The sequence below is a fragment of the Eschrichtius robustus genome, chromosome 15 (genome assembly GCF_028021215.1).
Source record: "Eschrichtius robustus isolate mEscRob2 chromosome 15, mEscRob2.pri, whole genome shotgun sequence".
Classification (NCBI taxonomy): domain Eukaryota; kingdom Metazoa; phylum Chordata; class Mammalia; order Artiodactyla; family Eschrichtiidae; genus Eschrichtius; species Eschrichtius robustus.
This window is the reverse complement of record NC_090838.1, coordinates 95542323-95564199: the sequence shown is the minus strand read 5'-3', so window position 1 is coordinate 95564199 and position 21877 is coordinate 95542323. Positions and strand designations below refer to the sequence as shown.

Below are 21877 nucleotides of genomic sequence, written 5' to 3'. Positions count from 1 at the left end.
CTGGGCCTCAGCTGGCTCAACAGTAAAACTACAGGGTTGGACCCAAGTGTGCTCTGAATGGCTCCAACGGGTGCCAGGGAGGAAGCTCACATCGGGCAGGGGCGGCAGGAAGCGGGGGCGCTGGGGGGGTCTGGGTTCTGACCTCTCTCTCAGGGCTCCCCCGCGGCTGGAGGATCAGGACCTGCTTCTTCAGACCCTCCGAGCAGGAGGACAGTAGCCGTCACCCTGGGCTTTTGCACCGGCCCTCAGTGGGCTCTGGCCCTTCCTCTCTGGAGCTCTTTCCCCGGGAGGGCACGATGCTACGGGGGCCATGGGTGGAGGCCGTCCAAGGGGCCTGCGGGCTCAGCTTAAAACCTGCCTTTTCTTTTAGGGTGTATTCATTTCTGCTGCGCCTGCCGGGAGGCCCTCAGACCCGGGGACAGTGAAGGTGGGGCTGGGCGGGCCGGGGTCCCGGAGCAGCCCTCGCATGCAGCCCCCGCATGGATGAAGTGTGTCTTTCAGGTGACCCCTCGGGAGAGAATGGCCCACAGGGGAGGCGGCACACGGATGGCCTGGCTGCCCATCCTGGTGGTAAGTGGCCAGGGCACCTGGGTAGGTTCCAGTGGGAGCTCCCACCCGGCCGTGCCCTTCACCAGCCGTGTCCTTCTCGGCCTGTTTGTGTGACAGCGACACGGGCGATCACACACCCCCGTCACTGCGCTCTCCAAGGCGCCAGCAAAGCCCGGACTGGCCCCGGGCCCGAGGTGGCCGCTGCTCGGAGCTCCCCTCGCCGGCTGCGTGCTCTGCGCTCCTGCAGCCACGGAGCTGGGGAAGCCAAGCCCCCGGGCTCCCCAGGAGTAGGTGCCCGTGGGGAGGGGAGTGGGGGGAGCTCCTGGGATGGAGCGTTTGGGATGGAGCCTCCGACAGCAGGGCGGGGGCTGCCTGGTCATTACCGAAGGCGTCCAATCAGCGCCGGGGGCCGCAGGGCCCCGCCAGATCCTTCCGCCACAACTTCCGGACGTAGAACCCGAGTCGGGGGGGCGTCTACCAGGGCGCGTGGAGGCCAAAGGAGCCCCTTACTCGAGGCAGGCGTCCCTGGCATGCTGGGCCGGAGCGGAGGACGCCACCTGCGGCGAGAACGAGTTCTACAACCAGACGGCGGGTCTGTGCCACGAGTGTCCCCCGTGCGGCCCGGGGGAGGAGCCCTACCTGGTAAGACCCCGAGCCTCGCCCGCCGGGGAGTGTAAGGAGCGCAGGCCTGGGTGGGGGTGTTAGGCCGGAGGCCGCAGCGTCCTGCCCCGCGTGGCTGGCGGCCTGGACGCGGTCTCTCCTCCTCCAGACGAGCTGCGTGCCGATGATCTCAGCTCCGGGAGCCCCAACGCGGCTGCGGTATTTGGGGTCCTCGCGCAGCCCCGAGAGTCGGGCGCCCGGGCCTGCAGCTCCACCGGCTTGGCCGGTTGAGTTTATCCGGGACCGGCGGGAGCGGCAGCGTGGGGCCGGGCGCCGCGGGGCAGGAGGGCTTAGAGGGACCGCCATCGGGTCGTGGCGGGCGCGGCCGCTGACTCACCTGTGTCCCCGTCCCTGGCCAGTCCTGCGGCTACGGCACCAGAGACGAGGACTACGGCTGCGTCCCCTGCCCCGCGGAGAAGTTCTCCAAGGGCGGCTACCAGATCTGCCGGCGCCACAAGGACTGCGAGGGCTTCTTCCGGGCCACGGTGCTGACGCCGGGGGACACGGAGCACGACGCCGAGTGTGGGCCCTGCCTGCCCGGGTGAGCTCAGGGCCGCCCCGCCCCACCTCCTCTGCCGCCCCGGGCCCCACGGCAGGCAGCCAGGCCTGCGGATCAGCGGGGCGCACATGTCCAGGGTCGGGGTCCCTCCCTCCACCTTCCCCGGGATGGGCTGCCCACCCAGGCTCCACGTGTGTGTCCCTAAGTGGACATCGTCATCATAGCACCTCTGAGTACTCAAATCAAGGAGATCTGTTGAATACTTTCAATGAGACAACACATGTGGAATGCTCTGGAGGAAAGAAAACCAAGATTCCATACCAATGTATTATTTTTGGTATTTTTAGTATTCTAGGAAAAACTTAGCGTAAAAAGCTACTAATAGAAATATTTGAGACGTATGGTGCCTGTAATTCCACCACAATTCTGTTATGTGTCAAAAGTCTTCCAAAAAAGCAAAGTGAAAGTACAATTAGCCTAAAAGACAGAAAGAGTCTTCCTTCTTACAGACAAGACAGTAGCAAGTTCCCCTTGGGAGAAGGAAAGTACAGCCCTGACACCCAGTGACTACCTCCCTCTGGTGGCCACCCAACCTGTGCTCACACGGGCTGCAGATAGAGACTGAGAGCAGTGGTGAAGGCCACTGGTGGTGGTGACAATGGTAGAGGTGATGGAGGTGGTGGAGCTGGTGGTGACAGAGGTGATGATGCAGGTGGTGGTGATGCAGGTGATGAAGGAGGTGATAGAAGTGATGGAGGTCATGGTGGCGGTCATGGTGGTGATGCAGGTGATGATGGAGGTGGTGATGATGGCGGTGGTCATGGTAATGACGAAGGTGATAGAAGTGATGATGGAGGTGATGGCAGTGGTCATGGTGGTGATGCAGGTGACGTTGATGGACATGGTGTTGATGGCAGTGGTCATGGTGATGATGGAGGTGATGATGGCGGTGGTCATAGCAGCAGTAGTGTGAACAATGCACCATATTTCGCAGCCGGCTTGTCGCTTGTTATCTGCCTGCCCCTCCCACCTGGAATCACTGTATTGAATTAAGAGGAGATAGAAAATAAGACTACATGCAAACAAGAGCAGTGGACGTTAGTCTATAAAAAAAGGGAAGTGCACAGAGATCCTCCGAGTTAGAGACAGATTGAAAGTGAAAGACTCTTTAAGATGAGGGAGATATTTTAAGCTTGCAGAAATTAATCTTATTAGTTCAAATTTATGCTGGGAAGCATCCATTTCCTCCGCCATCCCCCTGCTGGTGACCATCCCCACCCCGAGTCTCTGCAGCTTTCGGCCTTCGGTTCAGACCCGCCTCCTGAGCTGCAGACCTGCATGGCCATGTATCTGCCTGATAAGTCCACATCCCCATCCCTGACACAGAGTACGATCCAAACATATTTGTCAAACGGGTAAAGAAAGCAGGGGAACATTATTTCTCAGTATGCAAAAAAACAGGTAGCTACACCCAGGGAGGATATTAGGCTGTTCTTTTAGAAAGTTTGATAAGAATAAAAGTTCTATAGCTGCCAGCCTTTAATTTAGTTGTGGAGGTTATTGTGTTGCCGTGTGCCCACCAAAACGAACATATTGGAAGAAGCAGAATTGAGGTTTTCCCACCAGTGACACAAGCATTGCTGAGGACTTTGTGCAGACACTGCCTGAACAAGAGAACTTCAGTAGGACTTTGACTCTAGGTGGCTGGAATCAGTCCCTCGTAACATACACTTCCTAGGTCTTTGCCTTGACTGGTTTTTATCGGTGCAGACACATAATTCACGAGAGAAATGCAGTTTCGAGGATTAACTACAGCTGTGCCGAGGAAAAGCTTGCACACCTGGCCTTGCTCACCTTGGGAAGAAAATAGTGCTCTTTGCAAAACCTCAGCTTACTTTGAGAGCTTCCGGGTGTGAGAATCGGATCTGACAGTCACAACCTAGCGTAGCAGCTCCCGCACTTACTTTCATAAACCTCTGACTTGAGAGCCCACCAGGTGGGTAGTAGTGAGACAAAGAGGAGAACTTCTTTCCTCTCTTTGCAGTGGAAAATTGGTGACTGCAGCCCAGTGGGGCAGGCATGCCCAGTCGTCTAGGGTCCAGGAAGGACCCTCCTTGGTGGCTGGGGACGGGGGCCAGGAAGAGGACAGGGCTGTCTGAGGCAGATGCTCAAGGCAAAGTGCAAGGGGCCGTGGGGCTGTGGTCCCTGTGGCCAAGCGGAAGGTGCAGGCAAAGCTGTGGGGATGGGCAGGGGGCAGGGATGGAGGGAAGACGGTGCTGATGAGGCAAGTCTTCACTTGGTGCCGCTGCAGGTCCCGTACAGACTTCGCGGCCGCGTAGGGCGCTGTCGGGCTGCGTCCAGAACAAGGAACCGGGCCGCTTGGGGAACAGACAGAGCCGGGACCAGGGCAGGGGAGTCGTGGGAGCGGGGGGAGCAGAGGCAGAGGAAGCCTTTAGAGCGGCTGGAAGATTCTGGTGACGCGGAACTGCAGACCGGGTCGTGTGGGATGCCTGCCCAGCCAGCCGTGAGGGTGGTGACACCTCTTGCTGGGACGTGGGTGCAGGAGGTGGAGGGGAGATGGAGGAGGGGTGTGTGGAATTCGAGGCGGTCGTAGTGTCCAGACCGGGACACCTAACACGTGGATGGAGGCAGGTGTGGAGCTCAGGTCCGACCTGGGAGTCACCTGCACATTCGTGGTCTGGATGGGATGATTCCACGTCGTAGGGCAGGAAGCGGGTGGGTGAGGCTCGCCTGGGCCTCTCCGACCCAGCTCAGCCCTGCGAGTGCATCCTGGGATCTGTGTGGCCGTGTCCCTGCCTGTGGTTTGGCAGGCGCTGTGTGTCGGTGGGCAGCCGGGCCCCGGCTGCACAAGGAGCCGTCCACGGGCTTTCCTGTGAGAAAGGCTGTGCAGGAGGCCGGGGAACAAAGCACGCAGAGAGGCTGGATTTCACTGCCTCCCCACGACAAGCTCCCGCTGGCCGCGGCCACTCCCTGCCGGGCCTCCTAGGACAGAGGGAGGACGGGGTGAAGTTCATGGTGGCTTCTGCCGGCCAGCACGGGGGGAGGGCACGGGAGCGTCCGCTAGCCTAGGAGCCCCGAGCGGAGGAAGTCCTTGGGGAGAAGCTACACCCCATCGACTCGGAGGAAGATTCCAGAGGCCCCGTATGAACCGAGTCTTGTCTTGGGCCCCTCTCCTTAATCAACCCTTGAAGAACAGGAGCAAAAAGAAAAAAGAACTAGGGGAAAGTCACAGTGTAGACCAAAGTGTAGGCAGTCTGACCTTTGCATAAAGGCAAAGGGCCACGGGGCCCGAAGGGAACAGCCAGCTTCGGGTGGAGGGAAGTGAAGCAGCTGAGCCGCATCCTCACCCCCGTCCCGCCCAGGACAGGCTGCGTGACCCCAAGGAGAAAAACCTAACGTTTCTGAAAATTTCTGTGCGCAGCAGGTGCTAGAGACCAGCGAGGGGTTGAATGCAGGCCCAGTTAGGAGGAGGCCCCTGACAGCTCCTGGAGGAACATGCCAGAAACCCTGAGAACCTGCTTCTCGCCGGGCCTTCAGCTCATCACACCCCTTGGCCCAGGAGCCTCGTCAGGCAGGGGCAGAGCTCAGAGAGCCTCCCCGGGAGGGGCCTGTGTGCCAGGAAGACGGAGGAGGGCCAGGGTGGGGGAGGGTCTCACCTAGGCAGAGCCCATGCCCAGGGCCAGTGGCCGGGCCCGGAGGGGAGGAAGGCCCATGAGACACCCTGGGGCCCCATCAGCTTCTGTGCTGGAGCCCTGGCCCCACCCATCCCTGCCCGCGCCTCCCCCGCAGCACCCAGCACAGGGCACCGGGGACCAGGACGGCTGGGCTGGAGGGGAGGGGTCACCCCGGGGCCCTGGCCCGGCCGGCCCGGAGCAGACGCGCCGGCAGGTGGCTCTGGAGACGGCAGACGTGCGTCTGAGAGCTTAACTGTGAGCCTGCCTGATGCGGCTTCTCTGGCGGGTGTGTTGCGATCGGTTAATTCATGTTTACAGGATGCACGGGGACCTGGGGATGAAGGGCCCTAAGGAAGGGCAGGCGGTTATGATCATCACGGTGCTGGTAACCGTCCAGCTCTCGGAGGCTGGAGTCCAGACCCCTCCGGCCTTACCGCTGCCGTCACGGGCCGGGGTGGGCACGGCTAATAAAAAAGAGATTGAAAAACAACCGCAGGCAGGTCCAGTGGTGGGGAGGAGTTTTCATCGCTTGAACTGAACTAGGGAAGACATTGGCAGCAGCTCACTTGTTCAGTGACTTCTCACCATGTGGCGAATGGCTCCGCGTGTGTTTACGGGAAACGGGCCCAGAGAGGGGCTGAAGCCTGCGGTGGGGGGGTGAGGTGAGGGGGCCTGGGTGGGCCCGGGGTGCGGCCTGCAGGGAACTGGGCCCTCGTGGAGGGCCCCCCGGGCTGCAGGGTCCCGGCTGGCACGCCGACATCAGTGGGGCATCGCTGGGCGTGAAGGCCTGCGGACAGCCGTACCTGAAGGCCTTGACGTTTTCTTTAAGTGGGTACGGCCACAGCGTGGGCTCACCAGGCGTCCTTATCTGAGGAGAAAGCGAGGGACTCTCGGTCGCGACCTGGCTGCGCTTCAGGCCGTCTGCCCTGACCGCTGTAGACGTGGCCACGGTCTCTGCTGCTGCCACGCCCTCCGGCCAGCCCCGCTCGGTCTCAGTCAGCAAGCGTCCGTGTGGTCCAGGAGGTCCCAGAGTCCCAGGGGCTCCTGGACACCTCTGCCCGTAACGCCGCCAGGCTGCAGGCTGTGCCCGTGCTGCAGGGGCGCTCCTCCTCCGAGGGGCCTGCCCGCCCTCCCCTGTGTCCGGCTTTGGTGGCGGGCATGCCGAGTGGTCAGCACGCGCCGTGCTCACGCCTGCTCACCTGTCTGCTTTGTCTTCTCCCCGCCCCTCCCACCCCCCCCCCCGCAGCTACTACATGTTGGAGAACAGGCCTCGGAACATCTACGGCATGGTCTGCTACTCCTGCCTGCTGGCGCCCCCCAACACCAGGGAATGTGAGTGTCTGCGCTCTGGCAGCGGTCCTGGCTCAGCCCGATACCTCGCGTTACGCGGGAGCGTCCCACCCTGGCTCGTGACCGTGAGGGCACAGAGATGATCTGTGCGCTGGCCGGCAGGCTGCAGGTCCGTGGGGCGGGGCAGGGTTGCAGTGGCAGAACCACAAGTCAGATGCAGGTCAGCACCAGTCGTGGGACCTCTGTGAGCCTCAGTTTTCTCATCCGTAACGTGGACCATCCATCTCTCGCGATCTTTGCGAACGCGATCTTTGCAAACACCCACAATGCCAAGGTGTTTTGTTGAGTGCTGCAAAGGGTTCAGCAATTGTGAGTTCTCACGTGTGTTTTATAAACCAGACGAGGCCAAGGGAATATGAGGAGTGATCACAAAGCACGTGCGGTAACCGTGAGTCTCTCAAGTTTAGAATCTCACCTCGGGCTGCTGCTTTCCTGCTCTAATTTTGGTTTGACGTTCTTGGGCGTCCATTTATGAGGAAGGGCCAGGAACCTCTGCTTCAGAGAAGGCGGTGTGTGGCCTCTCAGGTCTGTGGTCGGGAGACACGAACGAGGTGGGACAGGTGGACGGATGGACGACGGGACGGCTGGGAGGGAAGTGGGAGTCTGGTCCTGGGCTGCGGCCCTGCTGCTCCCATTCCAGAGAGCTTGAGGGTCTGCACTGGGGCCCTGCCCTCCTGCTTCTCCATAAGGCCTTGCCCACCCCGCTTTCTCACAATATCTTGTCAGGGAGACTAGAACAAGGGCCTGCCTCCTGAAAGCACCAGGAGGAAGGGGAGGAGGGCAAGAGGAGAGAGTGGCACCGCTCCTGCCCTTGGGATCAGCTGGAGGAGGTGCCTTGGGCGGTGGGAGGGCGTTCCCTCCCTTCCAAAGTCCTTAAGTAGATGAACCTGGCAAGGACAGTTTGCATGTCTTTAAAGCTGAGCTTTCCCACCCAGCCAGATGCTAATTAATTCACAAATTAGAGGAGGTCCAGAGGCCTGGGCTGCCACTTCTGTGGCTTCTGCTGGGGAATCTAAACAGTTCAATCCCAGGGGGCTTTGGGATGAAGTCCTATCTCGGAAGACGGCAGACACTCCCCCACCTACTGAGAAAAAGCTCTTTGCTGTGTAACCTGGGATTCATGCAGCTCTTCCCCATGGGCCTTCATCTGAAAGCTCACGGGGCCTGTGTCCTCGTCCGGGGGGGGGACCCCACTAGCCACCCCGAAGCCGGAGAGCTCTCAGCCCGGGAAGCAGCCCCTCCTCTCCTCCAACACGTGGCCCATCACATGGGGAAAGACAGCAGAGTCCCCGAATCCAGCAGACTTCGACAATGAGCGCGTAACCTCCGGCCCCCAGCCCGTAATTAACTGCTTATCTCAAGAGCAGCCCCCAGCCGGGCCCCCAGTGGGTTTGCAGGATCCAGCCCTGAAGGAGGCCAGCAAGGAAGGGAAGCTGAGAGGGGACCCGGAGTCCTGCTGTGTGACCTTGAAAGTCACCTGACCTCTATTTGTCCCTCTGGGAAATGGGGAGATGCAGCCAAGAGAGGCTTTGTGGGCTTACGTGGGGAGTGGAGCCTGCGGGATAGGGGGTCTCCAGAGTGGGCTCCACCTCTGGGGTTGGCACCTTCCTCTGCGCTGACCTTTTATCTGGGGCTCCTGCTCAGGGGTCAGCAGACAGGGCCAGAAAGGCTGATTGTGACCAACTCACAGGGCTGCCAGCAGCCCCATCCCGGGAAAGCCAGGAGTTGGTCAGGTTCCCGGAGTCGCCGGCTGGATGCCTGGGTCCCACCGGTCGGGGGCCCAGAGCCCCTTTGCTTCCAGCCTTTGGTTGGATGTGATCGCCTGGGCTGGACCCCCGTGAAGCCAGCCCCTTGACACCCCTGGTTGCTGGACAGTGGATCCTACAGACCACATCAAAGAGAGCATGGCACGGACCCCACGTCTCAGTGCTGGAGCAGCCCAGCCAGGCCAGGCCGCGGGAAGCCGTCCTGCAGGCCGAGCCCTGGGTGTGCCCCCTCCCTGCGTGCAGTGCCTGCCCTTGAAGAAGGAGGCCTCTCTGCACGGCGGAGCAGTGCAAGGCGGGGCCTCGCGATGAGCTTCCACTCCTGGGAAGGTCCTTGACTTTGTGCCCAGTTTCCTCCGTCAGGCGGACACCCCGACCCCCGTCCAGCATTGTGGGGACAAAGGTGCCCGAGGCGCCCGGTCCAGGGCCAGCTCTCTGCCCAGCAGTGGTGCCGCTCGAAGGTGAAGCCTTGGTCCCAGCGGCGGGATTCCAGCTGTTTCTTAAGGCAGAGCTTCTCAGCCGGGAGGGCGCACAGCCATCGCCTGCTCCTGTCGCAGCCCCCGTGGGCTCCAAGCTGCGTCCCCCGAGAGCAGCCAGGCCCTGATGCTCCGCCGCTGCCCCAGCTTCTGCACTGGGGCCACCCCGTGAAGCCGTACGAATCCATCAATCGTCCCTAAAAATCCAAACTGTGCCCTACATGGAGGATCCCAGCCGGACGCTGATACAAACTGGTGTATCCACAGCTTGTGGATTAACAGACCGAGGGCCCCAGAAACTCCGGTCGCCCGCGCCCCCCAACCCCGGCGTGGAGGTGCGGCCGCATTAAGCCACGTGCTTGGGGCTCAGAGTCCCCAGAGGACGACCCCCACTCAGGGGAGGGCCGAGCAGACCCGGACCCAGACGCAGACACACCTGCTCTCCTCTGGGGTCTCCTGCCTCGCCTCAGCCCGGTTACAGAACGCCTCCTCTTCGCTCCCTTGTGGATGCAGGGACGGAGCGCCGACCACCCAACCCCGAGGAACATTCTTATCTCAGGAGCCAACCCGGGAGGCACGCGCTGGATGGACAGAAACCTCTCGACACCAAATACTGGTGCTGATGCCGAGTCGGTCATCGTGGGACCAGAGTGGAGCCTGGGGCGGGAACTCGGAGACTCGGCTGTGCAGGGTCCCGGTGGTGCTGTCCCGAGGGCGCCCGCCCACAGACATGCCCACCCCTCGATGTGCCCAGAACAGTCTGTCTGATCCACTGAAGATCAGCGAGGAGCCCAGGGCTGTGCAGGCGACACCAGCTGGAGGCCCCTGGGGGTGTCGTGAATCAGCGCAGAGGCCCAGCTGCCACCCGGCGGGTGCGGGGCACCTGCGGGGCAGGGGATGTGGTCACTGTGTGCCAGCCCCTCCCGTCGGGGGGGCAGAGGCATTTCCTAAGCCCAGCCGCCGGCAGCTCTGGCTATCTCTCTCTAGACCACAGGCCTGGGCGCGTCTGTGTACCCAAGCCTGTCACCAGCGGCACGGGCAAGCCCAGCGGAGAGGGACAGGAAAAGACAGAGACGACAAACACCCACACGCAGAGCCCACGGGGATTTGTCTTCCTGAGACGCGGCTTCAGCTGCCTCAAGCCCCTTAGATGGCCTGGTTCCCAGCAACCTATTTGCTTTTGAAAGGAAATCGGGTGGTGCTTGAAGCTGCCCCCCCCCCCCCCCCCCGCCCCAGGAGAGATGGTGAAGTCAATGCCATTTAAATCTCGCTTCAGTCACGAGATGTGTCGGACACTGGTAGGTGGGGGAAAGGCCAAGGGACGTCCCTCTAGGCCCTGGACGCACTCAGGAGCCCACCCGGGAGAGGATGCGAAGACCCACCGCGGCCGCCCACACCCCTCGGCCCCACCCTCTCAGCGGGAGAGCTAGGACTCACTCGAGGGCCAGTAGTCAGCAGTGGTGGGGACCTTGGGCGCGAGCCTGGCGTGGGGAAGGGGCTGCCCCGCCGTGTGCAGAGGGCAAAGGGCAAAGGCTGGGAGCTCAAAGGGGTGAAGGCCCTGGGCTGCAGAAACCGAAATCTCCAGCGGAGGTGTCTCTGGTCCTGGGACATCTGAGCAGCCGGCGGTGTTCTACGGACGAGGGAGGCCGCCCAGGGGGACAGAGGCCCGGCCGGGCTGCGGGGACCGTGTGTCCTCCCCCCTCCCCCACCGCGGGGGTCTCCAGGCACAGTTCAGTTTCTAACAAACGGAAGTGTGGTCACTCGGGGCCAGTCCCCCACTGCCCGTCCCTCCCAGCCTCCACCCTCTCCACCCGCCCGCCTCCAGAGCTGCCCAGGTCCTGCAGGGCCAGGACGGCCAGCTGTGGACATGGGGGCCCTGCGCACCTGTCCTCACTCGGGCAAACCCGAGGCGCGAATGACCCTGGACCCAGAGAGACAGAAGCCAGGACAGCAGGAAACTTTTTCTTTTAAATTTAATTAATTAATTAATTAATTTTGGCTGTGTTGGGTCTTCGTTTCTGTGCGAGGGCTTTCTCTAGTTGTGGCAAGCGGGGGCCACTCGTCACCGCGGTGCGCGGGCCTCTCACCATCGCGGCTTCTCTTGTTGCGGGGCACAGGCTCCAGACGCGCAGGCTCAGTAGTTGTGGCTCACGGGCCCAGCCGCTCCGCGGCATGTGGGATCTTCCCAGACCAGGGCCCGAACCCGTGTCCCCTGCATTGGCAGGCAGACTTTCAACCACTGTGCCGCCAGGGAAGCCCAGGAGGAAACTTATTAAAACATGGTCGTCTTTACGAATCACAAAGCTCAAGTCTGACCTAAGGAAGGTCTACCACCCGGGCGATTTAACAGGACAAACCCCTGCTGACTCAACCGACCCCAGAATCAGACTGCGACACCGTTTACGAAGGAACCAAGTTTGTGACTCACAGTTTTGAGGGAAGGAAACCTCATCTCTGTTCTTAAACCATTTGGTCACAACTATTTTTAAAACGTATCAGAGGAAAATTCTAGAGGAAAATACATCAAAATGTCAACTTTAGACCATGAGGCTATGGGTGATCCTTTCCTTCTTTCTTGGGTTCTGATATTTTCCAGATGTTTAATCACGAGCATGTATTCGTTTTATAACTAGAAAAAGTATTACAAGTACGTCCCTGTTCGATGCAATGGAAGGAATCCCTCAGGTGTTTCCCCCCAAACACACGCGGGCACACACCTGCTTCCCTCTTCCCCACGGGTGCTCGTGGAGACGGAGTCTGAATCCCTCGGATTGAGCAGCTGTGAACCCGTGTGGCCCACGTAAGGAGCAACAACGCCGGCGAGGTCAGGGTACTCTGTAGGGTTGTCATGAGCTCTAAGAGGTGAAGGGGCCCCCCAGCCCAGCCCCTTCCCCACGAGAATTCTGGATCCCTGGGGCCGGGGGCGCTCAGCCCGTGGCCTGTGCTCCGTCTCCAAGGCTGGGGCGTCCGGGTCCTTTCGAGGGACCCATGGTCACTGCCGTTCCCCACAGGTGTGGGAGCCGTCTCGGGAGTCTCTGCCAGCTACCTGCGCACGCCCGGCAGTAGCACCCTGTCCCCGTCCCAGCTCGCCCACAAAGGTAAGGCGGCGAGGGTGCCGGCCCCAAGGGGTGGCCGAGAGTGGGGGGGGGGGGCAGGAGGGTCATCAGGACGGGACCTTCCGCACCTGGGATCACTCCCCTCACGTGACAGCCGCGCTTGGGCCCCGGCTGCTGGAAGTTAGCAACTTTCTCTGCAAGGAGGGGAGCCGATCCCTCCACGGGTGCCGGGGCCCCTTGGACCACGCTGGTGATACGGGCGTGCGCGGCAGGGAGTCGGAGGGGAGGCCAGCCCCCTGGGCTTTGGGCCTGACTTGGGGAGCCTTGCTGGCTTTCAAATGAACCTGCCCACCTGACACTTCAATACTTGTTTCCAGTAACTGTGCTTCACCCCCAAGCCCTCAAGGCTGGGGGGCTGCAGGGCCCTGGCCTTGGTGTCTCTCGGAGCAAGACTGGATACTGTTCCCGTGCTGCCCGGTTGGGAAGCACGTTCAGGGCCCAGGTCTCAGAATCCCAGGACGCGTGGCCCACCAGCCTGACCCCTGCGTTCACACAGAGCACCAAGGCAGGAACTTAGCTGAAGTTCTGGACCTCACTTCCTCCAGGACGGAGGTGGCACCAGCACAGAGGAAAGGAAAACACGAGGACCACCCAGATGCACCCCACCCGGAGGGGCAGTGCCTGGCTACCGGCTCTAGTGCCTTTTAACAAAGAGGGGCCGGCCTCCCTCCAGGGTCCGGGGGCCTGGGTACCCGGATCCTGCTTTGGGAGAGCGGGCCCTGCTTGGTTCCCTCAGAGAATTAGGACGGGTCTCCCCTTTTTGGGGAGATGTGCAGAGGAGGTGCGTGCCAGCCCGGGCACACCTCTGCCTGGGCCCTGGGCACACGGAGCCCGAGGCTGCAGGAGAGGCTGGAGCCACACCGGGTATCAAGGCTCGGCCCTCGGAGGCGACGCTTCCACCATGGCTCTTGCTGGGAAAAATCTTGGGTTGAACCGTTTTCAGGACAGTTTAGCACGTGGGCCCCCTTCTCTCCACACCCACCTGCCCGGTCCCCAAAGAAGTAGAACCGAGAGCAAACACCAGGGAGCAACCTGGGTATCTGCCGCTGCTGGCCGGCAAGGGGGCCGGACGGGCGGTCCCGACGTGACGGCCGGAGTGGACTTTTAGGGCTCGGTTCTCAGACGAAGCCAGCCTTTTGGATCCCGAGGGTCCCCGGGAAGGTCAGCGGCAGGGGCGCCCGAGCCCCGAGTCACGGCCTTCTCTCCCGACCGCAGCAGAGCTCTCGGGCCAAGGACACCTGGCCACGGCCCTGGTCATCGCTATGTCCACCATCTTCACCATGGCCGTCGCCCTCGTCCTCATCATCATGTTCTACATCCTGAAGGCCAGGCCTCCCGCCCCAGGTGCCGCCCCCGCGCCCCTGCGCCCGCCCGCCCCCCCATCGCTCCCCACCCCGACGCGAGCCGGCCGCCCACGCCCTCTGTCCCCCGCAGCCTGCTGCCCCAGCGCCCCCGTGAAGAGCCCGGAAGCCCCCGTGAGCGAGGAGGAGGAGAAGAAAGAGGTCCCAGGTTGGGGGCAGCCCCTGGGCCGGGCGTCCGGGAGGGCGTGGGCTGAGGGCCGGGCGCGTGCGGCCCCTCCGGGGAGGCCGGACGCTGACGCCTCCCCGACCCTCTCCCGTCCCCACAGACAGCGTGGTGATGTTCTCCGAGCAGGATGAATTCGAGAAGCTGACGGCAGCTCCGGCGAAGTCGGCCAAGAGGTGAGTCGGGCGCGGCAGCCCCCAGCGCGGGCGCAGGCGGGCCCTCGGGGGTGCGAGCGGGAAGGGGCGCCAGGCCGCACGCGCCGCCCCCGCCTGCTGTCCGCGCCGGGCTCCGGGTCCTGCACCTCCAGGTGGCGCTGCGGCGGGGCTTCGCTTCTGTGACCCACTTGCCAGGACACAGGGCTCTGTGTTTTTAAATCGCTCTTCAGCCAAACCACAGGAGGCGAGCAGGGTGCCTATACGGAAGAATGTTGTTCTCCGTCCGCGTGGAGTGATTTTGAGAGCGTGACTAGGGCCGCGGGCTGGGTCGGGGCAGGGGAGTGACGTGAGCCCCCCTGCCCCCCGTGGGAGGTCCCGAAGGCCCCCGCCCCACCCCCGTCGGAGGGGGTCCCCGGGCGCAGGCTGTGTTCAGCTTTGTTTCCAGTAACTCCAGGCGTCTGCGGGGTGCGGCGCCGGCCCGGGGCCCCGTCTGCTCGGTGGAGACTCGGGTGTGGACGGCCGGGAGGGGGGGAGGCCCCAGAGCCGTGTCTCTCCGTCTCGAGTCCCGTGCCCAGAGCCGCTCGGTAAAGCGCGGACAGCTGTCGGCGCCCACAGGCCCCACTGCTGGGGCAGCGGGTGAGGCCAGCCAGCCCGGGCGCCCTTAACCCTAACCCTGTCTCCATAGTGAGAACGACGCCTCGTCGGAGAAGGAGCAGCTGCTGAACCGGAGCCTGGACAGCGACGACGGGCAGGGCCCCCCGGAGCTGTGCCTGCTGTCGCTGGTGCACCTGGCCAGGGAGAAGGCCACCGCCACCAAGGCGGCCGGGGTGAGGCCCCCGCCCGGCCCCCAGACACGCCGCCCTCCGCCGAACGGGCACTGCTGAGTCCGGGGTTCCTCCCACGAGCCCCGCCAGGAGACAGGTTCAAAAGGAGGCATTGAGGACAGAAAAGTTAGTTCCCTTATTATGCAGCTTTACAGAAGAAAAGGAGAAATAACAAACCAAGAGGAGAAAGTTTAAATGGCTTGGAAAGCACAGGACAGCAACATCCTTTGTAAACATACTGGAATATACCCACCCAGACAAGGCACACGCACACGTGCGGCTGCCGCCCGGAGAACGGCCGGGCGCCGCGGGGGCCGAGGTGCAGCCTCGGGGTCACTCCCGACAAGGATGCGCCCTGGCTGCCCAGCTCAGCGACCCCCGGAGGGGGCCTGTGGGGTCATCCCAAGAGATGGTGGCTCCGAGGGCCACGTGTGCACCCCGAGCCGCCCGCTCTGGAGAGGAGAGCGGCCACATGGCTCCACGCCTGCAGGAACCCGCCCGCAGGCTGGGGCCCCCAGGTCCGTCCTGCCACACAGACCGAGGCCAGATGTGGCCTCTGGTCGTCTTTGAGTCTGAATGTCCAGTGGAGCCCAAGAAGGCCCTGTGAGCAATGAGGGCGCCGGAGCTGGGTGACCCAGGGGAGAGGCTTCCTTCTGCGAATCAACCTGACAGCTGTTCCTGCCAGGACGCAGTTCAGCCTTTCTGATGGGAAACGGGAAGGCGGCTGCCCGGCAACACTGAGGTGGAGGATTAGGTCCTTTGCTGCCGTTTTCCCGCTTTCTGAAACTTAATACCTTTTTTCGTAGATTCAGAGTCGAAGGAAGAAAATACTGGACGTGTATGCCAACGTGTGTGGCGTCGTGGAAGGTAAGCGGAGGGCCAGGGGGCACTTACTTCCCGGGGACCCTCTCTGGCCGTCTGGCTGGGTTTGGCTCTTGTGACTTTAAGTTTCTCTCTCTTGTTCAGGTAGGTAATTTCTGTTCTACTATTCAGTTCACTAATTCTTTCCTCTTTATTCTGCTATATCTACTGAGCTTTTAATATCTTATTACATTTTTCAGTTCTAACATTTCCATTTCGTTTTTTATACTTTCTTTTGTTAACCTTTCTATTTTTTCTTATCTGTTTCAAGTGTCGATATGTTTGTAATTACTTGTTGAAGCACTTTTATCGCGGCTTCTCTAAAATCTTTGTCAGATATCCCAACATCTCGTTATCTCAGTGGCGGCATTTACTGATTGTCTTTTTTCACTCATTTGAGATCTTCCTGGTTCTTGGCCGTGATGAATTGAGTTTCTATGGAAACCTGAACAGTTTTATGTGATGTTCTGAGACTCAGGGTCTTGCTTGAAGCTTCTGTGCAGCTGGCTTCCTCTGACACACCTGTGCGGGGGAGGGGCACCCCTTGTCACCGCCAGGTGGCTATAGATGTGCGGGTTCCCACTCGGCCTTCGCTGACACCCATGGGGGTGCGGGTGGGCATCTGCTCCTCCGAGTGGCCTCCACCAACACCATGGGGGCGGGGAGGCTTGTTACCAGCTGATGAGGAGGAAGCCCACGTTCCCACCTGGCCCTCCCGACACACCTGGTGCTACGGCCTCCTGGGGGTGTACGCCCAGGCTCCCGCTCAGCTTTGCTGGCCTCGGAAGGAGTGGGAGCAGGGCTGTTCTGGGTGTCTGGCTGTAAGAAGGCAGTTACCGTCCGAGTGTTTTCTTCTTGCTGAGAGAGCAGGCTTCTGTTGGGTGTTTTGTGTCTGTGCTTGTGGGTGTGTCCCGGGTCTTCAGCTGTGCTACCAGGAGGAAGAGGGACGAGCAGGTCTACTGCATCTTCCAGAAGTGGAAACACGTTCTTTTTTAAGTGCCCCTGGCTGAGTCTAACGTACAGCGGGGTCTGAGGAACGCTAGGCCACTGACTTGGCAGTGACTTGGCTCAGATGACACCCACGCCAGGCTGTCCTTGGAGCACCGTTCATGAAGGTGACCGTGGTCCCCATAAAGGGACTTGATACTGGCAGGGGCACCTAAGGGTGGCCTGTATCAGAGGCGTTGGTGATGGCTCACTGCGTCCTAGAGGGCATCCGACAGGGCTGCTTGGATCAGGGGAATGGAGGGGCTTTGCGTGTGGCTGGCAGTGTCCCGGGAGTTGTTCGCCTTCAGCATATATTCTGTGTGGTTTTCTGCATTTGTGTTTTATTTTACAGTTTTAAAAAAGAGAGTCTAGAAAGCCTTTTCGAAGATGTCACGCTTCTGCCGATCTCTGACTGTGGCCCTTTGTCGCACAGGCCTCAGCCCCACGGAGCTGCCGTTCGACTGCCTGGAGAAGACCAGCCGGATGCTCAGCGCCACATACAACTCGGAGAAGGCCGTGGTGAAGACGTGGCGCCACCTGGCTGAGAGCTTCGGGCTCAAGCGGGACGAGATCGGGGGCATGACGGACGGCCTGCAGCTCTTTGACCGCATCAGCACGGCCGGCTACAGCATCCCGGAGCTGCTCACCAAGCTGGTGCAGATCGAGCGGCTGGACGCCGTGGAGTCCCTGTGCGCAGACATCCTGGACTGGGCGGGCATACCGCCGCCCGCCGCCCCGCCACCCCCCGCGTCCTGAGCGGGGCCCGCGGACCCCGTTGCTGGGCGGTCTCCTGCGCACCAGGGACCGCCTCGCTGGTCTGAGGAACGGGAGGAAACAGGCCCGTCTCCCGGTCTAACGAAAGACAGAAATCCACGTGGACACGCCGGCCCGCCGGCCTCACCGGCCCCGGCAAGTCTGCGCATCCGTGCGGCCTGCCCGCCACTCCCTCCTCCGCGGACACGGTCGGCGCCACCCGTGTGCACCAGCAGTGCCGGGAGGACAGACGTGAAGCCTCTGGTCCCTGGCTGCGGGCAGTTCACAGCCCGGGAGAGAGAGACGTTCGCCTGGAAGACGGCACACAACCCGAGTGGGGGGAGCGCTTCCTCTGGGAGATGAAGCAGGTGGGCGGGTGTCCCCACGAGGAACACAGCTCCAAGGCTGGGAAAGCTGCAAGAGGCAGGCCCCGTGCCACGCCCTCCTGCTCCAGGCTCGGCGTGGGTCTGAATCACCCACGTGGCCCTGGGGTCACCGTCTCCCTGCAGCCCTTCCAGTCACACGGAAGCCCCTGCCACCTGCCCCACGCGCTGGTCCGCAGGGCGTCCGGTCAAGGGCTGCCACAGCCGACCTCGCCACTGCGCGAGTCCTGCCTGGGGGCCAGGGGTCCCTGCACCGCTTCCCGCTCTCATCCGCACTCGGATGGCACCCTCTGCGGCCGCAGTGCTCAGGGACACAGGCCACTGGCTTCAAACAGAAACAAGTGGTCGGCTCTGCTTGGAAAAGGAAATCACAACTTCCTGAGGGGCCAGCCGCGTAACCCCAGGGTTCCTCGTGGCGCCTTCCGAGCCCGTCACGGAATGTGGGCCTGCAGCCATGGAGCGCCTTGGGCTCGGGGTCCGGGGACCTGGTCTGCTCGTGCCAATGTGGGCCATTTTCTTCCCCTCCCAAGCCTCAGTTTCTGTTCTGCAAATTAAGAGGTTAGTCTGTGATTCTGCATCAGGGAAAATAAAGTTCAAGTGAGTAAAAATGAAATGGAGCTGGAGGAGATGCCAGGCCTTCCATGGATGTGAGCACAGTGTGAATCACCGAGTGAAATGCAGATACAAACTCTCAGAACAAGTGTTCTCCCAGTAACTACAGTGTTTGGCAGACGCTGAGAGAGCAAGTTAGTAGACAGGCCTTCTTGGCAGATTCTCTCACTATACCTGCTGTCGCCGGGAACCGGGCAGAGAACACACCAGGGGGTTAATTTTGAGTTCACTGCTCAGCCCCCCGGGAACAGGTCTGATAGTGGTTGTTCCTAAATTAAAACCAGTCTCGGGTTTATGTTTGTAAAATTACAAGTCACATGACTGAGCAAATGCTTTTGGGGGGGAAGTCAGTCGTGTGCTTAAAGCAACCAGCGAGTTCCCACCAGTGAACGTGGAACACACTGTGACAGGATCACAGTTAGGCCCTGAATGTTTAGTATCGTCATGTGCTGCATCTGTCTGCTGCTGTTCTTCAGAACCTACTTGGTGTATCCTGCAGGCTGCGTTCTCCACAGCACAACCTAAGTATCCTTCTCGTTCCTCCGTGGACCCTTGGTGCCCCTTTCCCTGCTCTGTGATAATGGTGATGAGGCCTCCCCTCGGCGAGGCTGCAAACGTCCGGGGAGGAGCAGGGGCGGCCTCGGTTCACTCGGTTCTCGGTTCTCGCTGGGCCAGAGGTCCAGCGGCACCGGGCCTGTTTCGTAGGCTCAACCTGCCATTTCTAGGGCGTTCATCCTCTCAGAGCGACACGATCCCTTGTCATTTGCTTCTCTGGAAACAAATCCAAGAACAGGTTACTCTGGTGAGCTTTAGCCTACGTGGTGGGATTCAGATCAATGAGACCCCAAGAATGATCACTGAGCAAGGCTGGGGCTCCACTGCCAGTCTGTACGGAGATGGCCACCACTTCTGCTGGAACAAAAACACTTAAGAGCACACCCAGGCCGGAGCAGTGGCCCTTGGCCAGCGAAGTCTTAGTCATCAGTATTTGCGTCTAACTATGTACATGTCGCTTATTTTACAAGTTCAGTTAACAAACCAATACAAAGGAGAGTCCTGACTGCTCCAGGGAGCCCTCTCGGGGGTGGAGTCGGGTGTTGTCCCTCTGCTCCTGGCTGGCGCCTGTGTGAGACGAGCAGCCCCGTCAGAGGCTGGGCGGGGGTCCCAGCCGGCCCTGTCCCCTCCAAGGGCACGCACCCTCCTCGGCAAGGGCCACCTCCCTGTCAGCGGGAGCAGAGGGGCTGGAGCAGAAGCCCGGGCGGCGGGGGAGTGTCGGGGAGGCAGGATGGGAAGAGGAGGCCCAAGGAGGGGAACAGTGAAGGGGCCCGTGGACACCAGACGGCCGGGGGACCACAGGAGGAGGAAAGGGGCTCGGGGACTTGGCAACGACATAGCGGAAGGTCCACGGCGGGTCAGCAGTTAGAACAGGTGAAGACCAGAAAGAGAGACACAGCTCCTGGAGAACTCCCAACCCTGAAAACCTCTGCTGGCACAAGACACAACCCACACCTCGGTGCCGCCACGGGAAGGCGGCCAGCCCTGTCCTGGCCGGCACCGTGGTGTCCTGCGGTCGCAGGGCACCTGAGCACGGCAATCACAGGTGACAGGGACAGCCACCCGCGTGGCCTTGTTTTCTGCCGCCCAGGGCTCTCCTGCCCGTAATCTTCACAACAGTCCTGTGCAGGATCGTCCTGACTCTATAGTCTCCTCACTCAAACAAAACCTTTTGTGAGCGTGCCACACACCCCTCCCTCCGTGTCCTGAAACAACAGGGCAGCCCAGCTTCCAGATGCAAAACCTGCGACTCAAGAAATGCCGCTGCTCAGGGTCACACCACCTGGGCCAGCACTTCCCAGCCCACCTGCCGAATCTACAACCAAGAACCTGGGCGGGGCTTCCACACACACCAGCTTCACACCTGGACGAGCCCCTCGCCCAGAGCCCTGGTGGGGACGATGTCACACTTAGAAGGACCTGAGGCGCTTCCACACCCTCCCGGACACCCCAGGATGGTGAACTCAGACGTCGGGGGTGGGGCAGGATGCTTTAAAGCCCACCCAGGCGACTGTAATGTGCATCCAAGATTGACAGTCACTGTGTGAGACAAATGACTGCTAACTGCTGGAAAATGGGACTAAAAGGGTCAGCTGTGGAGTCATGGAGAATGAGACCAGCGGCTGGAACATACTCCACTACATGCACCTGTGTGCTTACATATACGTAAACCTTTAAACTGCACACGTGTACAAAAACACCTTCAAACAGCAGCAAAGCATTAAAAATGAGAATAGGAGTTCTGTTTTCTTTCTGCATCCCAGACTGTGCTCCCTGTACCTGGAGACCCCTTAGACCTGCACCCTCACAGGTTTTAGTTCTTTTTAGCCACATTAAATATGGCTGTTCACAGTTTAGTTTTACTCGTGTATTTACCACTTTCTTCGCTATTTCATCTTGCCTCTTCAACCTTCTGAAACCATTCTGCTTTTTCCTAGAGTACACCCTTTAGAGGTTGAAGTGGAATTTATTGGTAGTGAATATTTGGTTTCTCTGAAATGTCCTCCTCTTGCCCCTGTCTTGGGAAGGGTGTTGATGAGAACCCCCAGGCTGACGGCCGGCCCTTTGAATCAACCTGTCTTCTCTCTCGGGCCACGTGTAAGCATCTGGTCTTCAGTGTTCTTTCATTTCTTCCTATACGATGTTTCTAGGTAGCGATTTCTTTGTACCTCTCTCGCTTCTAATTCATTTGGCTTCTGGAACTGGAGATTCATATTTTCCATCCTTCTCCGTAATTTATCCTTAGCCATTACTTTTTCAGATCTCTCTGCTGCAGTTCTTCTTTCTGGAGCTTGTTTATACATATGTTAGCTCTTTTTATGCTTTATCCTTTATGTAAGAGAGTCTTTTAGGTTTTTCTTGTTTCCCTATGGGCATTCTGCATAGTCGCTATGACCAATTTTCCTTTTAATCTTATCCGTTGAATGTCTAATTTCATTGGTTATATTTTCACTTCTAGAAGTTATTTTTCAAAACTTTGCAGTCTATGTTGTTAGTCCCTTGTTTCTTCGTTGTATCTGCAATCACCTCGTTTCTTTAAACCGAGGCGACAGGACTCATACCGTACTTCAGCATCTCCACTGCTCAGGCAGGCACCCCCCACTCACCCTCCGCAGACCAGGGTTTCCCCAATTTCATCACACGTGTTGCCTTCAGGGGTCCCAACTCTGCAGGGATCACGGTTCAACCCACCCCACTGATGGCCCCTCGTCTCTGCCTTCCTGGCTCAGGGCCCCTGGGCCCCAGGCCTCCATTACCCACCTGATTCTTCTGCGTCGCCCTCAGTTCTGGCTCCCAGGGATCCTCTGCTTTGCCACCAGCTCGGGGCGCGGGGCGGGGGGCCGTGTCCCCGACATTCTTAGCTGCACCACAACCTGGGGGGTGGAGTCGGCCACCCGCTGGAATCAGGCTCTCTACCTGTGACTGCTTCTCACTCCAGCAGGCATGGGAGCTGGAGGAGAGGTCGTGAGCCCCACCCAGAGCCGGGTGAAACCCAGCACCGCGAGCGCTCGCCTTCGCCTTCCCCCTCGCGGCAGGTCTCCCCAGCCCGTGTCTCTTCCAACCTGCGTGAGGGCGACAATGACAAGACCCAGTGCAAGGCTCTGACGAGGACTAA

At 60.4% G+C, this 21877-nt stretch overlaps 2 protein-coding genes across 12 annotated transcripts in view; one reads left to right on the top strand and one right to left on the bottom strand.

The window, feature by feature from the left end:
- Nucleotides 1-519: 519 nt before the first annotated feature.
- Nucleotides 520-17293, top strand: EDAR (ectodysplasin A receptor). Its single transcript, XM_068563910.1, has 11 exons — nucleotides 520-570; nucleotides 1069-1191; nucleotides 1569-1750; nucleotides 6650-6735; nucleotides 12004-12090; nucleotides 13327-13452; nucleotides 13543-13617; nucleotides 13736-13808; nucleotides 14473-14614; nucleotides 15418-15478; nucleotides 16893-17293. Exons 1-11 carry the CDS (start codon nucleotides 520-522, stop codon nucleotides 17213-17215), a joined length of 1329 nt encoding a protein of 442 aa, XP_068420011.1. The 3' UTR covers nucleotides 17216-17293.
- Nucleotides 14731-21877, bottom strand: part of CCDC138 (coiled-coil domain containing 138) — a 67826-nt gene continuing 60679 nt past the window's right edge. For 8 of the 11 annotated variants that reach the window (XM_068563895.1, XM_068563898.1, XM_068563901.1 and 5 more), the window contains one exon: nucleotides 14731-18139. In XM_068563895.1, coding sequence (XP_068419996.1) covers nucleotides 17923-18139 — 217 coding nt within the window. In that variant the 3' untranslated portion in view covers nucleotides 14731-17922. The other 3 variants (XR_011076459.1, XM_068563904.1, XM_068563899.1) reach the window with 3 other exon arrangements.

Coding starts and splice junctions, on each gene's coding strand:
- EDAR (XM_068563910.1), top strand. CDS start 520: ATGGCCCACAGGGGAGGCGGCACACGGATGGCCTGGCTGCCCATCCTG. Junction 6,736..12,003: donor GCCCCCCAACACCAGGGAAT/GTGAGTGTCTGC, acceptor CGTTCCCCACAG/GTGTGGGAGCCGTCTCGGGA. Junction 13,618..13,735: donor GGAGAAGAAAGAGGTCCCAG/GTTGGGGGCAGC, acceptor CCGTCCCCACAG/ACAGCGTGGTGATGTTCTCC.